This window comes from Coloeus monedula (assembly GCF_965178545.1).
Source record: "Coloeus monedula genome assembly, chromosome: 19".
NCBI classification, from domain to species: Eukaryota; Metazoa; Chordata; class Aves; order Passeriformes; family Corvidae; genus Coloeus; species Coloeus monedula.
Window position 1 is genome coordinate 4,072,904 of NC_138799.1, and position 25,214 is coordinate 4,098,117.

General features: G+C 42.7%; 1 protein-coding gene across 10 annotated transcripts in view; it reads left to right on the top strand.

The window, feature by feature from the left end:
* Window positions 1-25,214, top strand: part of TNRC6C (trinucleotide repeat containing adaptor 6C) — a 97,047-nt gene that overhangs the window by 21,856 nt on the left and 49,977 nt on the right. For all 10 annotated transcript variants that reach the window (XM_082293875.1, XM_082293877.1, XM_082293873.1 and 7 more), the window contains one exon: window positions 22,252-22,593. In XM_082293875.1, the coding sequence (XP_082150001.1) occupies window positions 22,252-22,593 (342 nt within the window). The remainder of the gene's footprint in view (window positions 1-22,251; window positions 22,594-25,214) is intronic.

The following is a 25,214-nucleotide window of genomic DNA, read 5'->3' on the forward strand; positions in this document are numbered from 1 at the left end:
AGATGTAGTTTCCCATTTAGTTGTTAGTAGTTATTTATCTGTTTCAAAGACAAGTAATTGCCCCTCTCCCCTTGCACGATTCAACTCAATTTAATGTGTAAACTCAGTTCATGGAGCTTAGGAGAAACTACTTCCCCTGCTGCCATCACTGCCTGTTTTTCTTTCTGTGTGGGTTTTCTGCTTGGGAAGTGAGTGGAGCTGGTTTGCAGCATGGTCAGGAAGCAGCAGAGGTAAGGAATGCCTTCCCTTTGGGGGCAGTGGACTGCCAGGTTCCCTAGGAGAAAAGTTAATGAAGCTGTGGCTTTCAGAAAGGCGAGGAAGAGAGGCAAGGTAATGTCTCTCTTCTGCAGCTGATGGCTTACAGATCTTTTTGTGTTGTCTGTCCTTTGATTTGAACAGTTCTGAACCAGTTCAAATGCATTGTAATTTATTGGTGGGTAATTAGGTGACAGGCAAGTGGATCTTCCCAGATTCCCAAAGGCTGAGAATTTGAGAGGAGCCAAGCCTAACGTAAGGGGTAGACAAAACAACGTAGGTTTCAAACACTTCTTATGATTCATACAGCAGAAATTAAGTATTACTTCAATAATATGAATTCAGAAAAATAAAGTGATAACTGCATGATGAAGACACTGTAACAGGAATTTATTGAAACTGTCCTTTTCTTTCCAAGCTTTTCCTATGTAGAAAGTGAGAGGTCAGAAAGTTTTAGTTTGAATTCGGTTGCATCTGCCCTGTGAGATCTCATGTAGTTCATAACAGTGGATTTTACTTTCAGGAGAAGGGAGCAGAAGTATATGAGTCCCATCAAATCTTAGTTACATAAAAAAACTTTGGAATTAAGATACATGAGAGAAATTTCTATCTAAATTGAATATTTCTGTTTTCACAGCATTGCCTGTTTTGTTCTCTGTATCAGCTCGTTTCTGTGTGAAAAGGCTTCATTGTTCTGTAATGGATTATAATGACTTTTTAATATCACAATTCAGCAGCAGATGTTTTTGCTGTCAGAGTAACTAAATTCATTTTCACGTGTTAATGCAGTGGCTCTTCATTTCTGTTACTAGTGAGACACAGAGCCTTCTGCTTTCCCTCTGTGGGATGTTACTATTTCTGTCTTTGTTGTGACAGCTTTGCTTTTAATTGCTTGAAACTGCCACATTTAAGTTTCTAGTTAATAACGTCAGTTTTTCAGGTATGCTTGTGAGTTTGTTTCTTTCAAATTTGGGGACTGCATTTCTCCATCTGTTGGATTTTTTTGGTTCACCATCCATGTATTTCAGCAACTTCTATTGCTAGAAAATATGAATCAGGAAGAAGACAGCAGTGAATAAGCATAGTTATGTTAGAAATGAAGCAGCTTTGGCATTTATTGTTTCACCTGTTAGAAGCAGTGATGCACCTTTTTGTAGTTCAGCATTGTTAGAAGGGGGGGACCTGTCCTGCAGAGAACCCAAACCTCCTGGTCATGCTCAGGGCAAGGGCCAGGGGTTATTTACAATCCTGTAAGTGACCCTTCTTTGAATTTCCTTTGTCTGGCAGCTACTCGTTGCTTTTCAGGTTGCTCTGTGGAAATGCTTTATTTCCACTTTATAGTCCAGTTCCTTATCTTTAAGGAGTGATGTGTATGAGCTTATGAGAGGTAGCAGGAATTTCTTAAAATATAGAAAATATGAATACAAAATTAAGTAAGAGGAAAAATTTGACTGAACCTTTTTCTTAGAATATTCAGAGTTGACTGTAAACTTTATTGCAGTGCTGCACCAAGTGCTTTATTTGGATACATTTTCAAAAGGTTGAGTGACAAATGCAACTAGAACTAAAAGGCAACACAGGGATTATCATTGTCTTCAGTTAATTTATTTCCTATGTGGGACACAGCAATTAAATTAGTTGTGAAGACAGGATGATACAGTAAAACTGAGTGAATGGACTGCTGCAGGTAATGCATGCCAATGGCAGGATGTATTAAATCAGAGATTAAAACTGGACTGGAACTGGGTGTTTTGCAAAATGTAGGTTTTGGTAGGTGAGATCTTTATAAATATGATTTAATGGAGCTGTTTGTGGTAGCTTAAAAAAAATTGCTTCATTTTATGTGTGTGTGAGTTCTGCAACTGGGTTGCCATGGCAGTGCGAGGTGCTTGCACCAGTTGGGCCCTAGTGGAGAAAAAGAAATCATACAAGTGCAGATGGGATCTGGAAGGGTTTTTCAGTTTGTTTTTCAGCTGCCTGGGGCAGGCTGTTTGTGCAGTTCCTTGTTTGCTCTCAGCAGTGTTTGTGCAGGAGAAGGCACTTTGCTGAAGTGGGTGGGCAGGGCCAGGTGGTGGGGCTTGAGGGGGAGGGAGGGTTTGCCCTTTGGGTTGGCTTCTTCTGTGCTAGAAGCCTGTGATCAAGGTCTAATTCTTTTTAATTAATAGTAAGTTTTGATTTGTCTGTCACAGAGGTGTGAAGTTGCTGTCCTGGCCAATAATGAACTCATGTGTTTCGTACGTGTAGCTCTGAGCTGATCTGGGCTGCTGCAGGTTTAGTCACTGGTGAGGCCTCAGGAAAGAGAAACGAAGTAAGAGGAAGGAGGTTTCCTGTGGGGGTGTGTTTGTGGTGTGGTGTCAGTTCAGTCTTGCTCTGAGGCCTCAGCCCCAGCTGAATGTTTCCATTTGTGATGTGGAGCACAAACCCCTTCCAAAATAAACACGCATTTCCACCCTTAGGGGAAAGGTATGTGGCTGCTGCTGGAGTGCAGCCCTAGGAAGTGCTCCCTCACACAGCTCTTCTGTCCACTGAAACAAATTATTTTTTCTGTTCAAATAATGATCCAACCCTTTAAGTCTTCCCTACATAACAGCTCCTTCAGTTTCTGGGTTTTTTTTCCTGCAACATTGTTTGCCTGAGTGTTTTTGTGAGGCTGGATCTTTTATAAATACGCTGTTGGCAACAATTCTAGGGAATGTGTGAAAGGAAGAAAGATTGGAGAGCTGATAAAGACCTGAAATGTTTCTCAATTACTTGAAAACAAATGAAAGTAGTCTTCCTGTTCAGCTGGAGAGAAGCACTGCAGAATTAGATGAGGTGGGAAATGAGCAGGTTTTTATTGCACATTCAAGTTGCTGTTCTTTTATGGTAATTTTTTTGAGAGCAGGACTATTGAGCACAGGCTATTAGTGTTTATTTTACATGTGTAAACTCCTGCCACTTTATATGCACTTGATCAAGAAACTTTGTGTATAAAGGCTTTTCTAATGAAAACATCCAGCTGTAACTACAACTTCTGTTCTGTATGGTAAAGGGTCACTAGTATGGGAATGGCTGTTATTTAATAACTACAGGGACTTTAAGGGAGCTGTGCTTGTCATAAATACTATCTCAGGGTGTGTTTTGCTGCCTGCTTCTCTTCTAGCCATCCTCCCGCAGGTTTAGTCAGCACAGGTGATCAGTGTCTTGCCTGTTTCACTCCCACTTCAGCTGAATGCATTTGCCTAAAGCTGATATAAAATAGCTTAAGTGTTTCGTTACTTAAACATCCACCCTGGTAATTGAAGGGCAAAGTATGCATCCAACCCTCCAGCATTATCTGCAATAAAGGTAAGTGTTAAATCTGCAAACAGAGAAGTAATTGTTTATACCACAAATAGTCCAGCATAGAAAGTATTTTGGTAAATATTTTGATTTGAAATGTTAGCTGGAAAATATTTTTATTCCTTTACTGTAAAGCAGAGATGGTGACTCTCTGCCTCTTGGACCTCCATGATCCTTGTAGGTCTGTCTGGCATGTTCATGGCATGGGACCAGGAAGGGAGAGGTGGGCTTTCCAAGGGGAAAGTGGGACCTTGAGCTCACTCCTGGGGAATGATGAAGCAGGATTGCAGAAGCCAGAGTGGCTGCAGCGATCCTGGGATTCAGCAGCCTGTCCAGCACTGCCTGTCCTCTGTTCCAGTGGTGCAGTGGATGCTGAGCTGAGCATCATTCCCTTCCATCTGTGGTCTGTTGCGGAGCTGTCCCCTCCCCCAGGCTGTCTGGGCTGTGTGCCTTGGGACTCCTCGGTGTGTGATGATTTTAATATGCAACTCGCAGAGTCAGGGAGGTTGTCTGCAGACTGGGAGATTATTCTGCCAAGGTTTACGCTTTGATACATTTTATTTTGGGGGACTGAACAGAAAACATTTAGCAGCGTGTGGTTGCTCGGTAAACCGTTGTGGTGTCACAAATGTTGGCATGCTTCCTTCAGGTTATCTGTTATCCCACAAGCAGTGCTGTGTATTTTACCTGGAGGAACATGATGCACTGTATTAGAAAGGGGAGTTAAAAGGAAAAAAGGAATGGATGAAAATATCTGAGATCCCATCCTCCGCTCTGGCATTTCTTTTGGGATGACTGAAGTAGCAGCATACCTGTTTTCAAAGCCAGGTTATTTTCATTTCCAAATCAGCCATGTAGATTGTTACGTATTTTTAAATTGATTTTTTTACTTACTCTGCCCAAAATGGGCTGTTAGAATGTTCTTTGCTTGTGCTTGTGTGTGTGAATCACCTTCCTGTAACCTCCATTCTGCTCATACAGGAATGCAATTTATGTATATTGATAATGTGCTCCTTTTGGCTGTGGTAGATGTTACTGGTGTTTAGTGGTGGTTCCATAGGAAATAAGGGAAAATGAAACTTTTTAGAGAATCCCATCAATATTTTAAGTAGAATTACAACAGCGTGTAACGCAATCAGTCTTTTTTAAAAAGCAAAGTCTTGAGTTTTTATGGTTCGTGTCATATTATTGTAGGAACCAGCAGAGCCTTTTTCCATAAGATTAGAAAATGTGTTCCAGCCTACAAATCAGGTATGATTTACAACAGATTTACAGCCTCTGACTCATTTGAGTATTTATAGCTTATGCTTGAATATCTGCCTCTGTCATCTTGTTAGTTAAGTGCTGTGTTTGTACTGAACTGCTGCACATTGTAGTGACAAAATGTGCCATAAATCATCATTGCAGAAGGAGGGGGAGCACTGCAATAAGTTCTTCAATTAGATCTTAATATGCAGTCACTTGATAACTTAATGATAACCTGTGGCCATACGTTAAGGCTTTGTAGCACAAAAATGTTTTCTTTTTGATAAGCGTTATCATGGGGGTGTTTTGCTATTATAAGTATCTTTAAACAAACATGAATTTGTTCATAAAACCCACTGAGATATCACTTCTCTGATAGAGGAGTAATTACCATTTTACAGCCTGCATAGAATAGAGGATGGAAGTAATTTGTGAGTCCAGTACTGGGTGAAGAGGAGTAGAAAATGCAAAAAGATTGGAGCAGACAGGAGGAACAATTTGCGTAGTCAAGGAGACAAAGCAAGAAGGATGAGCTGGGAGGGTTGGAGTTAAATAGTAGAGAAAAAAACTTTGATTTCCTACCTACTTTTCTTTATGACTGTGACAGGCAGTAGTTCAGTGGTATCTAATAGGCTTTTTGCTCTCACAAGTGCAAGAATTATGAGTACCTTCAACATTGCCATTGTGAAGTGAAGGAGAAAAAATTGAGGTAAACAGTAAATGCATGAATAATCTTTGGTAAACTTTATTTGGGTTTGTAGCTCTTTCTGTGTTGGTCTTGCTGCTTTGCAAGTCAAAGGTGCCCAAGGAGGGTTTTGCATTGAGAATTGGTGTCTTTCTGCAGGAAAGAGGGTTTGTCAGGGCTGGCTCCCTGCGAGCAAGGACTGGCAGTTCTGAAGGTTTAAATCTTCTGTAGCTCCTAGGAAGCTGTAGACGCCTTAGCTTTCAAAGAAATGCTCTTTTCAAACAGCAAGACACCAAAGCAATTAGTATAGGTTTTTGGGAAAAAACATTTTATCTCTTAAAGAAAAACAAACATATAACTCCGAGCCTGAGGTGGATTTACAGGACAGCTGTCCCCTAAGAAGTGCTTCAGTGTCTTTGCCTGGAGTTGCTGCTGCTTTGCTCCAGTAAAGCACCTCCAGTCCTGGTCAGTGCTTACCTTGTGAGCTTTGCAGATTCCTCATCTGGGAATAGAAAAGTAGGTAAGGGCTCAAGTAGATACTCCTAGTGCTCCTCAGGTAGTTTTTATTCCCCTTAGAGATGGTCTGTTGTCGTTTGTTATGTAAATTTAGGCATGTGCTCATAATATAAATACAGGCAGAATATTGCTCTGGTCTTCCTCTTGCTTTGCTTTTTCTCAGTTTCCTCAGGAATGATCAGGGTTTATCAGATTGAGGATGGCAACAGCCTGACCTGTAAATAGTTTTAGAGCTAGATAAAAATGGGAGCTTTCCAATATTAGACACAGTTGGTTAAAAGCACTTTTCAAATGCTCTAGGTGTTGCAAAGGTTGACACCCTGCCTGAAGGCAGCAGGACGAAATGTGCATCATCAGATTTCTCTTTACATTGTCAAATACATTTCTGGCCTAGGACATTATCTCTCCAAGAATACCCTTTGAAGAGAGAGTAAGCACAGATTAGGTAACAGCAGCCTGGCTTTTTTACTCTAGGCCTAATTGTCAGGGTGCCCCTTGGTGGGAAGTGCTCTCAGATAAATCCCAGTTTGCTTTCTCAACAACAGAACTGCCAATAGAGTTGTTGACAACTGGATATTCTAGAAGATAAATTGTAACACAGCTGCACACTGATAATGATGTTGGTTATGATCAAACTGCACGCTGGGTTATGGGTATTTATCTGCCCACAGTGGCTGCTTTCCTTCCTGCTGCTGTTCCAGTGCAGTGTGTGGAGCATGTGGGTTGTGAAATGGTCAAACTGCTGCATTTTAGGCATTGCAGCAGCTCAGGCATTGGCAAATGCTCTCTTCTTCTGTCAGTCTGCTTGTAAAATAACTGTTTTCCAATTTTAAAAGAATGTTGTCTGATATTTGCCATCCCTCAGAGCATATATGCCCCAGTATTTCCTTTGTAAGGTGCCACTTTTGTATGGACTGATAGCAGCACACACCCATCCCACACCTGTTCCCCATCCAGCAGAGTCTGAGATTTGTTTCCTTGGAAGTGACTTTACAGCACAACTCACCTGTTCATCAGTGTGCTGCTCCTCCCTTTACTTTTTGAACTAAAGTCTGTTGTTCACTTTTATTCTTCTTTTAAAGAAACATGTCCACAAAGGCAGTTTCTTCTCTGCCTCGAGGCCTGGCTCACGCAGGTTTTCATGGAGAAGGCAGCTAACAGTTTCCCATGAAAAAAAGGACCTATCAGCTTTGATTTATCTGCAGTGTGCTGACCACTTTCCATTATTAGATTATCATCTTGCTACCTGGAGGAGGCTTGTAAGGCATATAAATATAATGTTGATAAGATCTGCAAACTGTGAGCTGAAGAGAGGTTCATCAGGAGATGTATTAGCTCACTTTGGTAGTGATTGTTTTGAGATACATGCCGGGTTTCTAAGGTTACCTGATCCCTTCCTTGGGAAGGATGAAATCCACTTTGAACTCTAACGCTAGTACATGCTCCTAGAATAGTTACTGTACAAATTCTGGAGCGGGTTATCTTAGGAAGAGGAAGGGAATGAAAATGTGGTTTTGATTCTTTTACACTGTGTGTGAAGCATTTGGCCTGAGGGACTTTGTGTTCTCCTGTTGACTATGCGGTGTTGACCTTCCTCTGTAAGGTTACTCTGAGAACCCTTGGCTTCCCTGTGTTTTGCTAGATTATTTTAATGTTTTTCCTGAGTTGTTAAGGTGGTAGCCCATACTTTACAAATCCTACAGGACTACTTAAAATGTCTGTTTAACCAGCTGACACTCTGGTAAATGCTCCAAAGCTTCTGCTCAGGTGTGCATTGTGCACCTGATCCTTCAGGTTATTCCTGAACTGGTTCAGGCAGTGCAGTGTGCATTAGCATCCCGAGAGGAGGTGATTTTCCCTGCAGGCATCCTGCCCGTGTGGGGTGGCAGCAGTGGCTCATGCTAAGCTGTCTTGTGGGACCTGTGTTTAACAGCACAACCGAATGCTTCAGAGGCTCCTCAGCTGCCCCGGGTGTGGCAGCCACTGTTATTATTTTTTGCCCAATAGGAACAGCTGAGCTTGGTGTGACTCAGGCTCCTGGTGGCCTCTTCCCATGTTAGCAGAAATAGTTCTCTGTCTTATCATAGTCTCCTGAAGATCTGTCCTCCTGTTTTCAGGATGCTCTTAATGTTTCAGGCGTAATTTCTGATTTGGCTGCTGTGGCTGTCTTTTTTTTTCATCAGTTTTTATGGAGCCAGCCAGACTTTTTACTGTTAGGAGGCCAGACAGGCTCTCATGAGCTTTTGCTGTGAAGCACATCAGTTAGTAAGCTAGAGAACTGGTGATTCTTCAACTCCATAAATTCAAATGCCACATTGAGGTCTCTTGTCACAGGACTAGATATATCCCTTTCGATGAGCAAAAAAGGATGATCCTAACCCTCTCTCCTTTCTCAGATTGGCCAAACAGATGTTCTTGAAAGATATTTTGATTATTGTTGGAAAGTCATCTTCAAATTCAGCCTGAACAGTCTTTCCTGTAACTTAAGCCCTTTCTTTGTTGGCTGCTTTGCCCAGTTTGTGGAGAGCTGATCTTCCCCTCCACTGCAGAGGCCTTTTTGTGTCTCCTGTTTTTTACTTAACAGCCCATCCAGTTTTTCCTTGTGCTAGTGTTTTCAGGCTGTTTTTCAAACCACAATAATTTGTTTTTCTTCTTCAGAAGTCCTTCCAGTTAGTGCAGAATTATTTTTTAAATGCAGTATCTGTATGTCGTGGTTTAACCCCAGGCGGGAGCTCAGCGCCTTGCTCACTCCCCCCGGCAGGATGCGGAGAGAATGTGAGGAGTAAAAGTGAGAAAACTCGTGGGTTGAGATAAAAACAGTTTAATAAGTAAAGCAAAAGTCACACACACAGAGGCAAAGCAAAACAAGGAGTCCATTCCCCCTTGCCATGGCAGGCAGGTGTTCAGCCATCCCTGACACCAGGGCTGCATCACAGGGAACAGTGAGTGGGGAAGACAAACACCATCACTCCAAACATCCCCATCTTCCTCCTTCTCCCCCAGCTTTATATGGTGACACCATCTGGTGTGGAATATTCCCTGGAGTCAGCTGTCCTGGCTGTGTCCCCTCCCAGCTCCTTGTGTTCCCCCCAGCCCCCTCGCTGGCAGTGTGGGGTGAGGAGCAGAACAGGCCTTGGCTCTCCGTGAGCACTGCTCAGCAGTAATGAAAACACCCTGGGTTATCAGCACAAATTCAAACCACAGCCCCAAACCAGCTACTGTAAAAAAATTAACTCTGTCCCAGCCAAAACCAGCACAGTGTGATTGAAGAATTATTAAGTAGCCTTTGAGTTAATCTGTGGAACAGTAACCTGCTGCTGTTTACAAGTAAAACCTAAGGCTGATTTCTTTTCTGTGCCTTTCAGGCTCCCCCATTGCTCCCTCTCTAATCCAGGCTGTTCCACAGCAGTGCTGATCCTTCTCTTTCACTTTTCTGTCTGTAAACTCAGCTTGCTTTGAGAAACTCCCAAGTTTCAGATGCTTTCTTTGATTCTGTGAAGACCTCAGTTTGATTATCTGCAGTTTCTTCTTCACTCCCCATTTCTCCTGCTTAATCACTACCCATTTTCCCTCTGCAGGTAGTCCTCTGAAGTATAGATTTAAATATATTCCTTGCTTTAATTTCCCCACAGTTCCCACTGCACTTGTTTAGACTTGGCTGACAAACCATGAGAACCCTTCTTGCTGGGGGTTTCAGGCTGTCCTGTCCTGCACTGGCTGTTCTTTCCTGCCATACATGTGAGCACCTGGCATCTCCTTTCTCAACAGGAGAAAGTCTTCAGGGGGGAACAGAAGAAAATAATGTGTTCAGTGCCAACTTTCTGACATAGGCTCCATCATAATTCATATCTTGCTGCCAGTTTCCAGGAGTAATAATTTAATTTTTTTGTCTTTGTTGTATAGTTATCTCTAACCTTGTCCGGTGATCACAGTGGGAAATCAAATGAGAGGTCGCCTTCAGCCTCCTCAGTTGTTCAGCTCTTCTTCCCAGAAAAAAATCCATGGAAGACTTTGTGATTTAGTGCCTTATTATGGATACCAAGACTTAAAAAAAAAAAAAATCTAACTTAAAATCTGTGGATAATAACTTAGATGCATTGTAACACTGAACACTTAAATCCATAATCCCATTTTACTGATACCTGGGATGTAGGTGAGATGTTAAAACTCATCTTGTTCCACCGCACGGGGTTGTCACAGCCTTAACTCACCATTGCTTCCCACATTTGCTGGAGATTCAGGGAATGTTTTAATCCTTATTTACCATATTCTTTTAGTGGCAGTGCTGCCTTTCCTCCAGTGTTGAACTGAGCTGGTGCTCGGGCTGACGTCATTGTCATCCTGTGGCCAGTGGCAGATGTGGCAGCTCCGTGTGCTCCCTCTGCTGTCACCAGCTGCCTTCTCAGCACAAACACAGCTTCCTTCTGAAAACTCAATAATGGATAAAACTGAATAATGTGGTTTGGAATTCTGAGAACTGTTTATTGTTAAATAGCCCCCGTTTTTGCCCAGAGTGTCTTGGTGAGTGTGCTACGAGTTAAAGTCAGGATCGTGGGGACCGCACAAACACCATCAGCTGGCAATTTTAACTTTTTATTTACGTGAGCAACTGGGAACATCTTAGATTTGCCTCCCAGCTGTGTGTCCTGCTCCAAAGTGCAAGAATCTACTTTAAAAAACAAGCTTAATAATGCACTGTTAGATAGATCTGCAAAGCCGTTAAAGAGCTGTTATTTTTGTACCCTCCCTAGCCAGACATGGCGTTTTCCTCTTCTTTGCAATTGACCTTACTGCAAGACATTTTTATTTTTTTTCTGCAAAAAGCAGAAATGAAACTCTGCAACCTGGACACACTCATTGAAAGTGTGGCATTTACCCAAAGTGTGAGGGTAGAAAGAATCCTAGGATGCCACTTATTAAACCAAGCTGTATTTCTTCTTAAAATTCTGGTGTTGCTTCTTTTAGCTAAGTCTAAGCCCATTTCTATGAAGTAACTGTGTGTAATGCATGTGTAGTAATTAGGTATTCCTTCCTAGTGAGGGGAAGACATGTGTCTAAAATAAACTGAGCAGAATTTTTGAATTAAAATGAAGTAATAATATTAAGTTATTATTAGTAATCTTTATTAAAACATCTTTAATTTCTTTTAACATTCATGTAATAGAATCTGATTTACTGGGAGTGGCATTTAATTAATTTAATTCAATTTAGAGAGTTAACTCTATTACATATTAGTACAGAAAATTACCTCTGAACAGTCATTTCTCACTGGTGACATGCAATAAGTTAATTTAGCTCGGAGTTCGTTTGGGTGCATTGTGAGTTCTTGGTGAAAGTTGCTATGGTGACAGCCCGCTCACCCAGGGCTGTCACTGGGACAACAACCCCGCTGGAAACACGGGATGGATCCACAGTGCTTCCTCTGGGCCTGCTCTTCCTGCTCTGTGTGGGTGCTGGAATCTCAGGAAGAGCTTCCCTGGGCACTGCTCACTGAAGGGGTGTCCTGGCAAAATGTGCTCAGCAAATGAACTCGCTTTGTTCTTAGGGTTTTCTTTGGTTCCACCTTACCTGCAGGGAAATGATCGCTGAATCCCCATCAGGTTTTAGTCGGCTTTCCTTTAGGAAATTTTCCTGAAGGACCTGAATAGGAGAAGGTCTGTAAACTGCTGGAATTGCTTTCTTCATGTTTCTGAGTAATTTAAATCCTGTTTTTCATATGTGGCATTAATGCACGATGGCACTGGAGATGTAAAAAAATCTGTTCAGCTTAAACTGAATTAATGACGAGTTTGCTTCAGATTCAGTGTTGAATCAGAAATGAAGTTTGTTTCAGACTCTCCAGGCTTGGCTGTCAGGTAGATGAACTCCTAGCTCCAAACAAAAACCTTCCAGGAAAGAGGCCAGCATTGAGAAGCTCATTTGGAAAAACCACTATTGCATATGAAATGTCATGTTTAGATTTAAAAGAAAGTATTAAAAAACTGAAATACAATTTTTCAGGTCAGTGTATTTTCTTCCTCTCCCTCACTGCAGATCTGTATGCAGACTTAAACACTCGTTTGTTTGTTTTATCTCTAGAGCACGACTTAAACTGGGTTTAGTTGAGTAAGGGATCACTCTTCATTTTGGACTTCCAAGTTCTTCTCAGCTGCTCCTTTCTGAAAGACATTTTCATGTCTTTCAAATGCTAGGAACTGCATCCAGAGTAGGATGTAGAACCCCAAACAGGTTTCTATGATAGAAAATCTGTGAAATTTTATCAGTATAGTCTCCTGAAGTGGTAATGGTGTCCCTGTGGGTTCTGTATGTTAAAAACCTACTTGCTCAAAGCAACAATTTTCAAAATAATTTTGTGAAGTATAAATGAACACATCTTCAGTTATCCTAATAAGGACACAGGATTTTGACATCTAAGGCCAAAATATTTCAAGTTTACCTTTCATTGAGTTGGCTCCATGCACAGTTTCTCAGGGTGATGCTACCTGAAACTTGGAATAAATCCACACTGCCCAGGAGTGGGGGAAGCTGGTCCATGCTGGACACTCTGTTGGCTCTGCTTCAGTTTTTCCTGCAGACTGATCTAAAATGATAGCTCAGATAAGTCTACACTATCTTCAGAGCTGTAGTATAGACATATTAAGTCTTCTTTTGAGATAGAATGTGAACTGGAAGGGTTATGCCAAAATTACAGAGGGCTGTTACTGGTTGCTCACAAAATTCTTGCTGTTTTAGTGTTGCACATGAAATATTCCATGACAGGAGGGCCAAGGCTTTGCGTTTCCACAGGCCTTTAGTCAGTGTGACATGTGTGCCCAGTCCCATGATTCCAGCAGCACAGGCAGTGTCAGGCAACATTACACTAAATATCTGAGCAATAGCCCTGTCATCTGCAGGCAGTCACAGCGTACTTCCATGGGCAGGTCTGAAGGGAATTAAATAGCAGTGCAGCCTGCTCCCCTAAAACGAAAATGAAATATCTGGAGGAGCTGTATTTCTGGTTTCCAGGAGAAAAATGTGCCTATGTGTAGTGATGTGATGTGTCCAGGCTGTTGGGCCCAGGGTGTATCCACACTTTCCAGGCCTGGGGCTCCCTGGACACTGATTTTTGGGCACACAAAATCACGTAGGCTGCTTGCACACCCAGCAGCTCAGAGGTGTCCTGCACACACTGATCTCTCTATCCTCATGTTGGGATATTGATCCGTAATTGCACGCTGGCAATTTCCAGGCATTCCAGAAAATAGCCAGAGTGAGTCCTTACCTTCTTTCCAGCTCAAATATCAAAGTGGAAAAAGAGCTTGTACCTGCTGTAACGTGAGTGTGTAGTATTCCCAGTTGTCCTGGGTGGGATGCCAGACTGACTGTACCCTGAGACACCCTGAAACTCCAGGAACATCCACCGTGCGTGGACTGACCGTGGGTACAGCACACATTCCAAGTGTGATACCCTCTGTGCTCTGTGTACCAGAGCTGAGTGGATTTCTGTAGAGGCAACCCAAGATAGAAATGATGGGGATATGAGGTATCTTTACAGTACCCAACCACTTACGTGTGAAACTGGAAGCATTTACACTGTGATTAACTCTTCAAGCCCAGCTGAAGACTGGGCTGTACCTGTAGATCCATCACTGTTCAAGGTGAAGGAAATTTCAGGCTTTTGTATACAGTAAATCAGTGGATACTGAGGCTATCCTCGTTTTCAGTTTCCTATGAATGTACTATTTACTGGGAATTTGCATATTTATCTGTTTGTGTGTGTGTGGTTTAACGATTGGGTTTCTGCTGCAAAGAATATTTTAGTCCTCAGTCTGTGCCTGGAAGTGGTCTGTGGAAAGGAAGAAGAACACCACGTCTGGTGTGATGGCTGTGCCATTTGTAAATTTGTTTTTAAAAAATTCTTTTGCATATGAAAACTGTGTGTAAAGCATTGTCTAATGAGATTAAATGTACACAGTCAGCTTAAAATTGAAGGATTCACTTCCTGGGTCTGCCCAGACTTCTTACGTGGCTCTGCATGAAGTTATTTAATCTGTTATTACATGCTTGAATTTTCCCACTGGTACTTGTGGTGATGATAGTGTTGGTTTTGTGTAATTTAACTTTAAGCCGTTTCCTGTCTTCTCTGACTCTTTTATTGTGTAGTTCCTGCTTTGGGGGTACATTGCCTGGAGCAACACTGAGGAGGGTTTGCAGGGTGAGATGGGGGTGAAAGGGGGAGCCCATGGCTGGCTCCTGACATGGCAGTGGTGTGATCCTTTGCTGTGTTCCTGAATTGCTGAGATTGTGTTTGTGATGCTCTCGTGAACTGGTGGTGGCATAGAACTTACTATGTTTCCCTAGTGGGTCTTTATAAAATTAGTGGGGGAGTTCAGTTCCTAAATACTCTGGGAAGGGATACAAGATGTGAATTCTCTATCTGTGAAGAGTTCTGAACACTCTAAGGAAAGTCTTACATCAGAAACCTGAAAATACTCTGCCGACATTTCTAAACACTTGCTGAGAGTCCCTCTCTTCATTCAGAGCTGCCCTCTCACTTAAATTTTACTCTAGTAATTTCCTGCACCAGCTAATTCATCTCAGCAATGACTTTTATCTCCCTCCTGTCCTTTTCAGACAGTTGTTAATGCTGTTGTTTCTTAACATTATTAATATGAGTGATTAAAAAGTTCTAATAGCTTCATTATTTTCGTTTAGAATAGCCAAGTTCTCTTTCTAATGCCAGTGTATTGCCGTGCTCTGGAGGTGGGAATTGGGTTTGCAGGGGTCTGAATTCCAAGTTAAATGTACGACGACGTGTTAAAGGAAATACACCTGTGCTGAGATATCAGAGGCTTCAGGACAGAGAGCAGCTTCTAGTTAGGTGAATTCATTTATTCATCTGTTGCTTTACAAGGAGTAGCATTTGGCCAGGTCTGTGTGTAGAGAGATGTACATGATTAATACTGGTATTTGAGTTCCCAGCGCCTGCCCGTTGGAGAGCTCTCGCTTGAAAGGAAACAGATGAATTGTTAAGTCTTGAAAGTTACCATCTGTTATCAGTTCACGTCCTGCAGGAATGCAGCTCAGTGAGTTTAACTGTTCCATTGCCCACTGTCCTGATTCCTAGCTTGGACTGCTGAGTTTGAGGCCTGATGTGTACAGTCCAATTTCTGCTCATCAATTAGCTGATGGCAAACCCCATGTGTGTGCACTCAGAGCCTTCAATAAACATGAGAGAGTTTGGCTTGCAGTGGGAGAGCATCATATTTGCTTTGGATTATCAATCTATTGTTGATGACAACCTATCAACCTAATTAGCTGTACCATTTTTAATGGCACAGCTAATTAATTGTGAATTTAAAATTAAAATTATAATCAGTGCTAACATGGAGGAAAGCAGTGAGGAAGATATTAAAACTGTTAAAAGTATAAGTATTCCTCACAAGACTGCTGCATGTGAAACCAACCTGAATAATGTAGAATAGGATTGAAAAAAAACTTAAAAATACATGTTGAGTCACCAAAAACAGGTTTTGTGTCTTTCTGTCAAAAGTATTTGTCACCCTCTCTGCTGACAGATCTGCAAGAAAAAAAATGTAGATGCTGTTCCAGAAAGGGAAACAAAATCTTGTGTCTGAGCTCTGAAGTACTCAAGGATCTATGTTTTTGTTAGGAACTTCTCCAGTTTTTAGGAAAAAAGTTCAATTTGTGAATAGAGTTGGGCTCTGACCCTTGGCTGCACAGAAGTTCTGCCTCAGGGTGGGCTGTGCTGGGCTTACACAGAGGATTCACCATGGTGGTGAAGGGATAAAATGTCACTCAGGATTGATACAATTTCAAATTTACATTACATTAACGAAGAACAAAATGGAGAGGATCTGCAAGTAGGGCTGGTGAAGAAAGGCCACATCTGAAACTTATTTAAAAATCAGCAGAAGCTGGGGGGAGTGCTGTGACTATCAGCCTGAGAGAAAAGTGATTTCTTTGTCATGGCTGAGGGAAGTGGGAGAACTGAGTAAGATGGATTTGGAGCTCTGTTTTACACGCAGAGTGGTAGAAAATGTGCTCTAAAGGTTCTTGAGAGGTCATTTATTCCATCCTCTTGCCCTGAGACAAGACCACCAAACCTGTATCATGTCTGCAGATAATCCTTAATGAGCCTTATTGTTGGAAATGTAAATCTAAATCTCCCTGACTTGCTATTTAAACCCAGCAAGTCTTGTCTTATTCACTGTGGGGTGGAGTAAATTATTTCATCCTCTTCCTTTGTATTTTTTTTAAAGTTTGTGTACGCAGTGTCTTGTAGACTGACTGCTCCCTTGCCTCGGTCTGCTGTGGTAGTTCCCGTTCGCAGATTCCCATTTCCTTTGTACCCTTTCCAGGTGGTCCAGCTCCATCTGGAAGAGAGATGATCAGCTGTGGGTACAGACACAGAAGGTTTTGTGATGCCAGGCTTGAGTAGATGGGTTGCTGGGTGTTTATCCCATTATACCACCTGGCTTTTTACAATCTTGATTATCTTTTCCTCCTCTTTGGTTTGTGAGCTGCTAAAAAATTGCTTCTTTTTCTGCAGAACTGCTGTGGGGCAAGTTGTTTGCTGTTCTGCATTTAATTACGTGATGTGACTTTCCTTATTGAATTGTAGTAGTTTTGTCACATCACTTCTCCAGTTCATCACTGCTGAGCTCTGATCCTGTCACACAGCGATCTGACCACCCCCATCTTCCTTCTCCCATCTTGGTGTCATTTGCAGATTTAATAAGGATATTCTCTAGTCCATCATCCAGCTGTTAACGAAATATTGAACAGCGTAGGCTTGGATCAAGTCCCCGTGGAATCTCTTCTGAAACATACTCTGTTTTGACAGCAAGCCATTGATTCTCCCAGAGAACATTTCAACCAATTTTACATTTTGCTCACATTTCCCCACTTTGCTTATGACAATATCAAGTAAGAATGTCATTTCAGCAGCCATTACGTGGTTAAGATATAGAGAGAAAGCTTTGGCTGGTGGGACACGGGTGGGAAATGTGAGCAAACAGACAGAAGTTGTTTGAACTGAGGTGAATACCTGGGTCTGAGGGGAGGGAGGAACAAATGAGTGTCAGGATAGGAGTCAAGGGTCAGCTGGGTTTGTGGATATGTTGCTTTAGAGTCAAAGTGGAGGTGGGTGGGGAATGAAGTCCTCAGTGCTTCTCTATTTCATACCTTTGCATTAAGCCAGCAGATAAGAAGGTAAGACCTTCTATTGCTGAGAAATCCTAATAACTGGTTTAGAGGTTTCCCATGAACTTTGCAGCTTCCTGTTAATTCCTGCTCTGATTTTCCAGTTGCCTGGCAAAAAAAAAAAAAAAAAAAAAAATTCAAATTCTGTGTAGAACGTCCCAAGTTGGTAGAAGTGAGAAGTCTGTCAGGAGAAGTGTGTTACAGAAAAGATTTTAGAACTGGGACGGTGAAAGACTGAGGAAGGAAATGTTGTAAAAGACAAGAGAAGAAAGTGGAGAGGAAATGTCTGGGAGAGGAAGCAGAATAATCTGCACCATGTCGGTTGGGAGGTCACATGGAGGGGGGAAATGAAGTTAAACCAGGAAAAGACGTTATTTGTTCTGAATATTAGATAAATGATACCATCAGGAATTGGCCCAAAGTCAAGGCATTTCTTTAAATAAATAGTGATAAAGTTCTAAAGCCACAATAACACTCAGTGTGGGCTTTGATGTCAAACAGCAGCTTCTGGTTGCATTATTAAAGCCATTACAAGAACTGTGGAAAATAAGTTTTGGGATTATCTTGTCTTTAGAATGTAACTTTTCTACAGGTTTTTTTTCCCCAGAAGTTTATGATTTTGGGGGAAGGGATGATCCAGGCAGAAAAAATGACTTTTTTTTGTGTAAAAACATTAGAAGTGGGTTTTATGCAATAGTTCTGAGCACCTTTGCTGTTGCCAGCAGATGTCACTGTGGATAACAAATCCCAGCACTTAGGAGACAAAGGAGGTAATTTGCTAAATGAAAATTCAGCCTTTGAAAGTAGATTGGGGGGGGGGGCGGGGGGCAAGAATTTTTTCCTGTAACAGACTTTTGTGAGCAAATAAAAATGGGTTTCCCACTAATGAGGACATGTGGCTTTGCCCGCTCTAATGCTGTGTTTCGTGGCTGTCTTCACCCGACTTGGGTAAGTTGCTGGCGCTCTGTGTGACCTCGGAGGGGCTGTCTGTGGGATTGTGCTCCTGCTCAGCTTCATTTGGAAAGCCTTTAGTGTTTGGAGGGAGCTTCAAGCAGCAGTGGAGCTGCTGCAGTGTCTGTGTGCAGGGAACTGGCCATGGAGGAAGTGGCTTCATTAAGGTTGATTTGGAGGGGGGAGCAAGATGAGGAAAAAAATTGCCCATATGATTGGCTGGGAGAATAGCTCTGAATTATGGGATCCATCTGTTTCCTGTAATGAATTCATAAACCCATCAAACAATGACCTGAACGAATTGCTGAAGGAAAAAAATAATACACTGGCATGATATGTTTAACGCAGTGAGGCATTGGCATTGTATAATCAAAAATTCTCCTCACATCCAGCACTTTGTAATGGAGCTGCTGTGTTTAATAGAAGCTGTAAATAAATCCTGTCACAGTAGCAGCCAAGAATGCATTTCTGGGTTTTAACTGTTTCTCTTCTGGAATGCCTGGTCCTCGAAGGCTTTAGAAATGCAAGTTTTATAGAGCTGGAGTGGGGGATTCTGAAATATAGAGAAATGTTAATGAGGTGAATGAAAGGAAAAAGCTGCCATAAATCAGTATTATGTGGCTTAACCAGTTTCTTTCATTTATGCATGTTCTTTCCTTATGTCGTAGAAATGTACTTAAAAGCTATTGTTGTAATTGAAATCTGTTAGACTGATCCTATTCATTATATTAATAAAATCCACCTACAATTGCTCGTAACACTTTTTTATGCAGTTGGGATTCCCGAGATTGTAATCATCAAAAAGCATATGGAGTAATTATTGGATTTGTTTGGGTAAAATTGGATTAAGAAGTTTAGATACCATTAAGTACTGATAATTATTACAAGCAAGCTCATTGTTTAGTGTATGTACAGCTCGGAATGGAGAGTAAGCAGATACCCATCACAAACATCTTAAGAGCAAGCAATCTCAAGGCTTTCATTTTACGCCTTTAATTGTATTTTTGCAAGAGGCTTTCCACTTAAATGTTCTTGCTTTAGCTCTTTAACCACGTGCTGGTTATGAAAATCACTGGGTGTTAAATCCTTTCCCCCACACGATTTAAACAACCTTTTTTGCATTCAGGCAAATTTAACCATAAAAGCTGTGTTTTAATTCCCGGCTTTCCAGCAGCTGCCCACATGCCATTAGCCGTGACAGTGGATTCCTTGCAGGTGAAAGGGTGGACAGGCTGCTCCTGGGGGCTGCCAGGGCTCTCCACGGATTGGCAGCTCAGCCCTTGGGGCTGATTAAAGGCAGAGCTCCCAGTGCCCCGGCTGCTCTGCCTTTGTGCCATGCAGTGGGGAAAACCCCATGGTTTGGACCCTGTGTGTTCTGCCAGGGGTACCCATCGTCTCAGGGTGCAGCCCTGCAGCAAGGGGAATGGCTAAAGGGTTTACAAAGATGCTGTTATTGCCAGTATTACACAGCAATTAATAATTAGGAGATGCAGGGTAGACACTTGGAACATTTGGTATTTCTCACAGTGCATATCAAGTGAAAATTGCTGGTTAAACATTGCTGAGGACGACTTTAGAACACAGTGGTATTGTCTTTGTAATATATATTCTCTAAATATTGTTGCTGTATTTGAAGTCTAAATTCCAGCCTGGTATGAAGCTGGAATTTAGGGCTCAAGCCCATTTGTGTGATATTGTTTAGTCTTCTCGCTTTATTCCCTGTCATTGGTGTAATTAAACAGTTCTTTTCCAGCTACTATGATTTGTAGACATAGTATTCTTGCAAGAGCTTCCATTTAAGTACTCTTTAAAGACATTTTGATGTACGAAATAAAAATTACTTTGCTGTCTTGGTTAAAGAAAGACCAGTAGCATGAATATGCAGAAATATTTTAATTCTAAAGTACAATGATATTTTGATATTCTTTGTTCTTTTCTCTCATCTGTGATTCAGATATGTAGAGGGAAACATTGTCTCTAACACTGAAATTGGGTTTCTCTGGCTTCACCTTTGTGATGAAACACCTTTGTTAGTTCACATTAAAGTGAAAAGTGTTGTCTATTCTATGATTTGCATTAGTGATTTTTAAAAAATAAATATATCTATATGCACAGCACTTTGGGAGTATCAGATGTGATTTATGCATACACAATACCGAGAATATAATGCTTTTTTAAAAGCAGCCTGTCTTGTTCTCTAAAATATGTTTCCAATTAATTAATATTCCTCGTGAAAATCTTGGGGCCAGACAAATCCCAGCTCTGCTGGCATCGTGCCAGTGAGTGGTTTCCATTCTCTTGTCCTTTTCCTCCTCTTCCCTGGCATTCCCTCTCATCTGCTGGCACCAGGATGTGTGTGCCTGGTCTGTCAGCTGAGCTGGAGAAGCTCCCTGGCTGGAATGGTGGGTTATTTTTGGTTGATCAGCCTGTGTCTGCAGTGCTCTGGATGAACCTTGTGGTAAATGACTTTGCAGAAATCCTGAGTCCTTCAGATCTCACTGTTTGTAAATGTTTACATCTCTGTGATGGTGGTGGTGGTAGAGGTAAATGCTTACATTGCTGTAACAGTAGCAGCAGAAGCAATAGGAGCTAAAACGAACCCATTAAAATTAAGTCAGACTTACTTTCTATCATGTGAACAACAGATCTATTTGTATTGTGGAAACAATATCGTTTTCACATACGTGTTGCAGATGCAGATTTGGTATTTGAAAATAATTATTCTGCATTCCATGACACTTTAAATCTACTTTTTAAATTGTCAGAGTGAGGATAAACTGTTTGTTTCCAAAGCTGATTGTGTGTTTTGAAAAGCTAAGTAAGGTTTGTTCTCTGCTCTTCAGGTATTAGTGGTACTTCAATATTTTTTTTTTTTTTAAATATGCAGAGTTCCTTTTTTGTTACAGTTCCTTTTTTGTTACAGACAGAGTCACAGGTGAAATTGTGTAGGCTTCCAGAGCAAACATCTTGGAGAAGTGAAATGCTGATGGTTCTGTCAGACTTTTTGGCATATTTTTGCTTGGTCAGGTCCCTGCTTGCTTTGGACCAGCCCTCAGCATTCCCTTGGTGCCTGTTCACTGCTGTGGCTGTGGAAGTTGTTCAGTTTTCCAGGTGTGTCAGAGCCTGGAGAGAGGCTGAGTGTGGGTTTATAGTGTCCATGACAGAGTTCAAGCAATATTTGGACAGCGTTCTTGGGCACAAGGTGTGACTCTTGGGGAGGGTCCTGTGTGGGGCCAGCACCTGGGTGATGATCCTTGTGTGTCCCTTCCACTCAGTCTATTCTGTGACTGTGAATGAGCTGGAATTTTACACTTGTTGGATGTGGCTTGTGGTGAGCTGGAGCAGTGCTTGCTTCTGTTCATTCCAGAAGCCCAAAGAGTTTCTCTGGGTGGCCAAACAGCTCTGACAGCTGCTGCCAGGTGAGCCAAGCCAGGGCTGCCATCCCCCAGTGCCATGCCCCGCTCCCTCCTGCCTGTCCCAAAGGGACCTGGCACTGCTGGCCTGGCTGGCTCATTGCAGGCTGGGTTAGTGTGGGGGGTGTCAGATGTACACCTGGAGTGCAGATGTTGGTGACTGGGATGTCCTACGTGTTTGATGCAAAGGTTTGGATAAAGACCACAAGAAACCCAGTTTATATGACTGCTGAAGAAGCTGGTGTCTCAGGTCTTTTAGTTTGTTTTTTTGGGAGCTTATTAGAAGCCTGAAAATGTTTGTTTTCGTGGCTGTAGGCTGTGGGATTTCATGTTAATGTTGGCAAGGTTGCCCCAAAAACTGCTGAACTGAAAAGGCAGTGGGGGCTCAAGGTGGGTGCAGCAGTGTGCCACTCCCTTTAAATGAGCATTCTCTCCAATACTAAATTGTTACAGTTCTCTCTTGTCCTCCCTCCTGTTTTAAACCATGCAGATGATTTGTTTCAGTAGGACATAAAAGCTTCTGATACCAACACAAAAAGTAAACCTACGCAAAAAGTAACACACTGCCAACTTTTAGGTTTGGTCAGTTACAGTAAAACAAAAACCACCCCGCAGCTTTTCAGATCCTAAACCAATGATTATTATTTTCTTTTGCCCTAGTGCCAGAACCTATTAAGACCAGTTTAAGCCAGCCCCAACCTGCCGGTACCGGTACCAGTACTTCCACCAGCACTCTCACCAACAGCAGCAATGGCAAGCGCGCGTCTGCTAACGGGCAGCAGCCTGCGGCGTCCCGATACCTGCCCCGAGAGGTGCCTCCCCGCTTCCGCCAGCAGGAACAGAAGCAGCTCCTAAAGCGGGGGCAGCCACTGCCCACCGGGGCTCTGAGCGCCCCCGGCCCGGCCCCGGGCACGGCAGCAGCGGGAGCCAGCCCTCCTCCTCCTCCTCCTCCTCCTCCGCAGGGAGCAGCGGGACAGCAGCATCCCGGCAAGGCCCAGCCAGGTAAGAGCGGGACCCTGCGGGGAGCAGCTGCTTCGGCGTGGAGCTGCATCCTCTCTTGTCGAGAGCGGGATGTTAAGATTGTTAGAAAATTCCACTCCTGTGCTGTTCCCCACATTCTGACAGAGTATGCCATTTCTAGCATCCACTTGTAAGAGATCTTATTGTTTGTTCACGTGCTCAGGCCTGTGGGGTCTTCCTCCAGTTTGGTTTTTTTCCTCCGTGTTTCTTGGATGGTTATAATGGATCTTCAGGAAATGTAAATATTTAATGATGATTCTTACAGAAGCATTGTAATTTTGGGTATTTACAAGTTTTGACCTATCATTTTGGTAATTTGAATGCTCCTTAAAGAGTGTTTTGCATGTTTGTAAGTAAGGAATAGGAACTTTGCCTGTGTTCTGTTGTGATATTTTTATGCCTTTGCTTGCTTATGGTCTCCAGTGTTATTTTCACCTTAGGAAAATAATGCTTTGGGAAAAGTAGCAGAGTGTCTTAGGCACTTCTACCACTTCATTCTGTCCTTTGCAGGTCACAGAATGGTTTGAGTTGGAAGGAACGTTAGGAAACATCTATTTCCAGCCCCCTGCCATGGGCAGGGACACCTTCCACTAGCCCAGGTTGCTCCAAGCTCTATCCAGCCTGGCCTTGGACACTTCCAGGGATCCAGGAGCAGCCACAGCTTCTCTGGGCACCCTGTGCCAGGGCCCCACCACCCTTACAGGAAAGAATTTAATCCCAATATCCCATTTAATCCTGCCCTGTGCCAGTGGGAAGCCATTCCCTGTGTCCTATGACCCCAGGCCCTTGTTCAAAGTCCCTCTCCGGCTCTCCTGGAGCCCCTTTAGGCCCTGGAAGAGGCTCTGAGCTCTCCCTGGAGCCTTCTCCTCTCCAGGTGAACACCCCCAGCTCTCCCAGCCTGGTTCCAGAGCAGGAGGGCTCCAGCCCTTGGAGCATCTCCGTGGCCTCCTCAGGACTCTCTCCTGCTCTCCATCCTTCTGATGTTGGGAGCCCCAGAGCTGGACACAGCACTGGAAGTGGGGTCTCAGACAGACACAGAGGCCTTCCTTTGGTTGGAAATTGGATGTTGAGGAGTAAGTCTCTTACCTAACTTTATTTTCCTGAAGCTGCTGATGGGAAGTTAGCAGCTTTCTTCTTATTTGCCCTTCTGTGCTAGAGACTATGTGAGCTTTGCAGTGGAGATGAGCTCGGTGGTGCACAACACCTTTTTCCATCTCTGTTCTGTGTGGGTGCCAGGCAAAGCAGGGACTGTTCTGGCATACAGTTATCCATGGCTTAAAAAAAGTGATCTGGACTAAATCATAAAGGAGGAGTTTGATATCTTGAATATTAGTCATTTCTGTATGATCTCAAGAGTTGCTCATTATCACTCATTAGCACTGTCAAACATCACAAAATTTGGATCTGAATTGTCTGCAGCTTTTCCCTTTGGGCATTAGCAAATCTTCCACTATTTTTGCTGCTGAGCAGAACTACAACAGAGAAAATTCTTTGGTGATGTCCTTAGAAGTTTTAGTTAGATAAGAGAATAATCTCTCTCTGAAATGACAGCTTCTGTAGTTCTTGAAATTTGAAAATATCATTCAGCTACTCCCTGGAAACCCAAAACTGGATAGACAAAATGAAGCAATTGATAATTTATTAAAATGGTTCTTTTAGGGAGGGAAGAGGTTCTGCTTCTGTATTCTCAAGTATTTGGCTTTAGTGAGATGGAAAGTAATCATTTTCCAGCAGTTCTTTAACTTTTCTAACAGCATTCTCATCTTTCTTGCAAATCCCAATTCATCAGGGTTGGTTCTGACATTCTTGGCTTCTTCTGAATTGGGAAATGTTTGTTAACTGTCAGACTAATGTTCTGTGTTGGAGATATGTTTATTATTTTATTTTCAGAATTCTGGAATCATAGAATTGTAGCATATCCTGAGCTGGAAGGACCCCACAAGGATCATCACAGTCCAGCCTCTGGCCCTGCCCAGACACCCCAAATCCCACCCTGGGCATCCCTGGCAGCGCTGTCCAAGCGCTCCTGGAGCTCTGGCAGCCTCGGGGCCGTGCCCATTCCCTGGGGAGCCTGGGCAGTGCCCAGCACCCTCTGGGGAAGAACCTTTCCCTGATATCCAGCCCAAACCTTCCTGGCCCAGCTCCAGCAGCTCCCTCAGGTCCCGGGGAGCAGAGATCGGAGCTGCCCCTCTCATCATTATTTGTGTGGGACACACAGAGCAGCCAACTGAAGTGGCTCAGGCTGCCTGAGGGTGAGGATGAGGTTTCTTCCAGGCATCGTTATAGGTGTATCTGAAGCATCTGTGTTTGAGTTTAATGAAACAAAGTCCACTGTAAATCATAACATAACTCATAAAAGAACTTTGCTTGTAAGAGTTTAGCAGGAGCTGTCTGACTTTGATCTTGCCAGATGCATTTTTACCTTCAGGCTTTATTTTTTCCCCCATTCCTATTTTAACTTGCTGTATGTGTAGTTTGTCAGCCTGGTGACCCTCAGCAGATGTTTTACACTGTTGGAATTAGTTTGGGGCTTTTTATTTTTTTCCTTCTTTCATGTTACCATTGGAAAAATTCAGAGTACAGTAAAAGCTAGTAGAAATGAG